Here is a 6,000-nt window from a genome sequence, read left to right on the forward strand (position 1 = left end):
ACTAGAAAAGGGTTGTCTAGTGAAATTTTTAAAAAGACAAAAGGGCTTCTTTGCACTGCTGAATTATGGAATTTTCTACCTCAAAATGTGGTGACTGACCAACTAGACTGCTTTAAAAGTGAGTTAGACAAAATTCATGGAAAATAAGAAAATCCAATTGCTGTACAGGCCGAGGTGGGCAACTGCACGATGGCCGTGATGGATTCCCCCCGAACCCTCCCATGGGCCGAACCTCCCACAAAGCAAGCCCAGATCCCTCCATTTTCCTTGCAGTCCCTCTCATTGCTTCCTGTCACCATTTTGAACTGCACTACAGAGGAAATTGAAGTTATTTGGAAGTTGGGTTGGGTTCTTTTAATGTATTTTCAAATGTTTGGGGTTCTCTGTGTGGTTTAGGGGCAAAAAGTACCAGAAAATCACATTGATTTTTTTAATGGGTAGGTTAGAGGGAGTGGCTGGGGGTTTGAGAGGCCACCAAAGTGTGGTCTAGGGGTCACATGTGGCCCATGGGCTGCACTTTGCCTACCCCAACATAGAAAATGACTATATACTGACTCCAGATCAGAAGCAATAAAGCTCTAAATGTGAGTCACTGAGGAAGGAAAGAAAAAAGAGGTGGTGTTGCCTTTGTGTCTTACTGTGAGATTTCCCATAGGTATCTCATTGGGCACTGCAGGGAAGCATGATGCTAGGAAGCATGATGCAAGGCTTTTCTGACACTGATTGCTTTGTTTAGTCTTCCAGCTTTTCTGACTCATTTTTCATTTTTATGAATCCCAATTTTGCTGAATTCAGACCTGCACAAAGTAAGCAAATATCTGGAAATGGCCTAAACACTGGCAGAAAAGTTCATTTCTTCATAGAAATTTTGGTGTCTGCTTCTGTATACAGAAGGAGAGGCCAAACTCATTCCGATGCTTAATATCCTATATAAGACACACTAGAAAATACTAATTAAAATATTTTAACAGAGTCCCTTGTATAATTGTCTCCCACAGAGGATGAGCAGAGAGAAAAATCTGTGTCCCATCATACTGTCCAGCAGCTGATTATCGAAAAAGAGCAAGCATTAGCAGACCTTAATTCTGTGGAAAAATCACTAGCAGATCTCTTTAGAAGATATGAAAAAATGAAAGAAGTTCTTGAGGGATTTAGGAAGGTAAGTCCCTGCGAAGAAATGTTTGTAGGCTTATGCTTAACCCAGAGGTTCATTCATGTTCAGGTGCACATTTGGATCTGTTGAATAGACCTCTGGTAACTTGAAGAATATTAATAACCACTATCCACCTTTAGTCAGAGTAGATAACTGTAGTGAGACCAGTCAAGGCAGCCTCCTTACACCAGTAGACCATAACTGGGTGGTTATACATTCTTGTTTGTGAAACACTTTGAATTGTAACCATGTATGGTCTATTTGCCAGAATTGTATCACATATGAAAGCTTCGGGGTCAGACTTGCTCATTAGCTGAACAGCTTGTAAGATGCCTTTATGTTAGCCTCAGCTAGAAGTAGCCCGAAGTGATTACTTAACAAGAAGGTTTGTATGATCCAAAACAACTTTCTTAAACTAGGATTTTGTTGTATTTGATACATGTTCTAAGTTACTAGATGTACATGCAGAAGCAATAATTTCTGTAGAATGACTGTTGTAAAACAGGAATATCCAGACTGCACATTAACTGTGGTGTGTTAAATATTAGTCGTATTTTCTGTTTTCTGTACTTTCTGTTTGTCCTGTCTGTCTGTCTATATTGTGAACTACCTAGAAGTCTCACAGTTACCAAGCAGCATACAAATATTATAAAGAAATAAAGACATTTAAACCCATTGAATTTGACCAGCATGCTGTAAATGCTTTCTTGCCTCCACTGGTAATTAACTGTCCTTAATTTTTCCATTGAAGAATGAAGAAGTACTAAAGAAATGTGCACAAGAATATCTATCACGAGTGAAAAAAGAAGAGCAAAGATATCAGGCCCTCAAAGTTCATGCAGAGGAAAAACTGGACAGGTATTTGACCAGTGGGTGGGAGCTTGGGCCTTGTAATTACAACCACAAGATTCTGTATAATTCTCTAAACTTTGATCCCATCAGAGGCTTCTCTGTGCCAAGAGAAGCAGATTGTGTAAAGAGTACAATCTTTTCTCATTAAATTAACTGGCATCTATTTTCTGAATTCGCATTATATGTTCTGCTAGTCATGAGGAGAAGGGTAGGGAGTTGCATATGCAACTGAATCCCTGGGAATCCTACTCAGTTGTTCTCCATCCTTCCCTTCTTTATGTATCACCATACTAGGGAAGACTATTTTCCCAACCTAGAAACAGGGTGTTTTGTTGTTGCTGTTTTTTAAATGATGGTTACAATCCAATCTCGTTTCATAAATGTCAATCAGAGATAAGTAACAGCAGCACTACATGACCCCCATGCAGATTATCAACATTGTACTGTACAACCCCTGTAAATAGTTGGGTGCTGTTAGGCAATGTGTAATGCACAGCCACAATATGCAACTGCTGTGCATAATGCAGAGGGTTGCTGGATATATCTCTCTGTTTCTATTAATGTCATCAGAATACATCACCACACTTGTGTATCTTGATTTAATGCCAATAACATGCTACCAGCCAATACCTGACAGTTCTGGCAAAATTCCACATCAAGTATCAATCAGCATCAAATTTGGTACTGGCATAGTATACAGTAATTGTACAATATCACCTAAATTTATGCCTAATTTATAATGCTTTTCAAATAAAATAATGGTTGCTTGTCACGGTATTTCAGTAAGGTAAAATACACACACACACTCTCTCTCACACACACACACACATATAAATAATATAGCTGAAATATATCCTAACAGCTAATAGCTCTCAAATCCAGCTTTCCTTAGGGTCTAGTCCAAGCAATCAAATTTCCCTACTCCCCCTCATCCAAGATTTCAAGTTATTAGTATATACCAAAAGCAAGACAATCTGTCCTTGGCATTCACTCCAGCGATTTGTCTTTTCACAGAGCCAATGCTGAAATTGCACAAGTCCGTGGCAAGGCTCAGCAAGAACAAGCAGCTTACCAAGCCAGCCTCCGTAAAGAACAGCTGAAAGTGGATGCGTTGGAAAGAACACTGGAACAAAAGGTGACTTGGTGTGAATTGTACCTTAAAGCTGCTTGTAGAAGGTATCTTTGAGTCCTGAATCAAACACAATGAATACTTGCCTAAAGCAAATCTCTAACAGGAGAATTCAGGTTCATTCTTTGATTATATAACTATTTCTGAAGTAAATGCAAGTCACACTTCATGATTCACCTATCAAGAGTAGAGTGAGTTAATATTCCAGTAGCATCAGCGTCTCACCATTGTGAATTATGGAACACCCTCAGGTAGATCTGCAGGAGTGCCTAGTATTGAGACCAGGGAATAGTGAGCAGGCAAAGCAGCATCTCTGGTGACTTCTACCCTTTCACATTAGCACTAACAATTGGATGCAAAAATTGTCCCGGATTAATATTAAATGTGGTAGGCATATTATGAATACCTAATGGGAGCTGATGGTAAGAGCTTTCTTTTGGTGGGTGCTCCACATTATGGGCACAACAGTTAGCTTACACAGATAGCTAGACTAAGGGCCTGTACAGAGGGGCAGGAAGGGGCTGTGAGATGCTGCCCCTTTCTCCCTTGGATCATTGTGGCAGCAACCGCACAGGCGCAACAACAATCCAGTCCAAAAAGTGGAGAGTGGAGCGTCCGCATGCTCCGCGCTCTCTGGATGCCATTTTGGTGTGCGTGCGTCCACACGGCATGCACATTGATGACGTCTCTTGTGTGCTGTGTCCAAATGGGGCAGCGCACAACAGACATCACCACGCTGCTCCAGGGTGCTAATGGTGCCTTGGCAGCAGTGCAGAAAGGAATGCAGCTCCTTTCTGCACTGCTGCCAAGGCACCATTAGCACCCTGGAGCGGCGTGGTGATGTCTGTTGTGCGCTGCCCCATTTAGACACAGCACACAAGAGACGTCATCAGTGTGCATGCCGTGTGGACGCACGCACACCAAAATGGCATCCAGAGAGCGCGGAGCATGCGGACGCTCCACTCTCCCAAGCCCTAATTTAGGCCCCAGGACAGCATTTTTGCCCATCTGTATTGGGACTATGGCGCGTTACAGACATGTCGAAGGGGTGTATTAGGGTTAGGAAGGGGCGTAGTAGGGTTGAGAAGGGGCATCACTTCCGGACGCCCCTCAACCCTAGCACGGACCGAGTCCGTACAAAATGGCAGCGCCCGTCCACATGGGGGCCGCCATCTTGACGTAGCGGACGCATTGCGGATGCACATCGCGTGGCGCAAATGACGCCGCGAGTGCACCATTGGTGTCTCGCGGCGTCATAACCGCGCCGCAAAGAGAACTGCCATTTTGGGGCTTCTTTTTGCAGCACAGAGGAACCACACAGTTTGTACGCTGGGGCTCCTCCGCGCTGCAAATGGCGGCGGCAGCAGACCGCCCGTTTTAGGCAGTCTGTAACGCGCCTATGTCACACTTGGAATAGACCTAGTGAGTTCAGTAATCCTATTCAGACTAAGGCCCATTACAGACGGGCCTATAGTACGGACTGGGTCCGTACTAGGGTTAGAAAGGGGTGTCACTTCCGGATGCCCCTAACCCTAATACGGACCGAGTCTGTACAAAATGGTGGTGCCCGTTCCACACGGGGGCTGCCATTTTGACGTCGCGGACGCATAACGGCGGAAGTGATGCCGCAAGTGCGTGACTAGCGCCTCGTGGCGCCACTTCTGGAGCGCAGTTAGAAGTGCCATTTCAGCGCTTCTTTTCGGCTGCATCTGGGAACCGCGCGGTTTAGCCGCTGCGGTTCGCAGACGCAGCAACCGGCGGTGGCGGCAGAGCACCCTTCTTGGGCACTCTGTAACGGGGCTAAGTCTGGATCCAAAGTATAGTCTGAAACTTCATTTATGCAAACAGCTGGTTGGCATACACCTCATTTTCTAGAGACAGGGTTAAGCAAAGTTCATCGTTCATTTAAAATTTGTAGAATTCTCCTTTTGCAAGTACAAAACCTCATAAAGCTGTAAACTGTTTTCTGAGTTTCTTAGCTGTGACCCACCTTGTCATTGCAACTCTGAACTGCCTCTTATCTCTAAGTAAAAATCCAAATGTATGCAAATGATGACAGCTGCTGAGTGTTAGTTCAGCCTAGAATCCTTGGAGATTTGAAAGGTCACACTTCTACAACAGTACTAATGGATACTACTGCTTCAGTATTGGCACATAAATGGAATCTCAATAACAATTACATAAGGATTCTGCCCACCTCTCACTTTTAGAACTATATCCCCAATACTATAACTTGTCTACTGGTACAGCTATACACAGGATCAGAGAGCTGTTTGTTGTACTGTTGCCTAAAAGATTAAATACATTTGTACACTAACAAATGTTTACTCTCTTCCGTGTCTTCTTTTTCAGAATAAAGAAATAGAAGAACTGACAAAGATTTGTGATGAACTGATTGCCAAAATGGGGAAAAGCTAACTTTTAACCAAAATCCTGGAGTTCAACCTTGAGTGCAATATGACCATTGGCACACTGATGTCCACACTTTGATGTGAACAGGATTCTATTTTCACTTTTTTGTATGCACTACTGTATTTTCCCCTTTCTAAATAATGTTGATTTGATTGTATGCAGTACTAAGAAGACTATCAAAATTCCTTGCTATTGTTTGCAATTTTTTTCCTAGTATAATCCATAGCAAGTTGATCTCAAAAGTTCCTGTATCAGGGAGATTTGTCAATTTCGTTAATAAAAATTACAGTTGCTCATCCTAGCCCTTCCCTTTGTACATGAGTTCCCATGTTGGATGTCTTTTTTTGGATTTAATATAAATGTGTATTACTTGCATGGGGACTCTTGCCTTAAGGAGTGTAAATTTGATCTGCATTTACTGATTTGTAAAATAAAATCAAAACTTGGAAAATTA

General features: G+C 42.7%; 1 protein-coding gene across 3 annotated transcripts in view; it reads left to right on the forward strand.

The window, feature by feature from the left end:
* TACC2 (transforming acidic coiled-coil containing protein 2) overlaps window positions 1-6,000 on the forward strand; it is a 206,969-nt gene extending 200,969 nt beyond the window's left edge. For all 3 annotated transcript variants that reach the window (XM_089510070.1, XM_089510071.1, XM_089510072.1), the window contains 4 exons: window positions 999-1,159; window positions 1,905-2,011; window positions 3,020-3,140; window positions 5,487-6,000. In XM_089510070.1, the coding sequence (XP_089366196.1) occupies window positions 999-1,159; window positions 1,905-2,011; window positions 3,020-3,140; window positions 5,487-5,552 (455 nt within the window). In that variant the 3' untranslated portion in view covers window positions 5,553-6,000. The remainder of the gene's footprint in view (window positions 1-998; window positions 1,160-1,904; window positions 2,012-3,019; window positions 3,141-5,486) is intronic.

Source organism: Sceloporus occidentalis, unplaced genomic scaffold (assembly GCF_023333645.1).
Source record: "Sceloporus occidentalis isolate IW3139 unplaced genomic scaffold, rSceOcc1.0.p SCAF_2, whole genome shotgun sequence".
Lineage (NCBI taxonomy): Eukaryota > Metazoa > Chordata > Lepidosauria > Squamata > Phrynosomatidae > Sceloporus > Sceloporus occidentalis.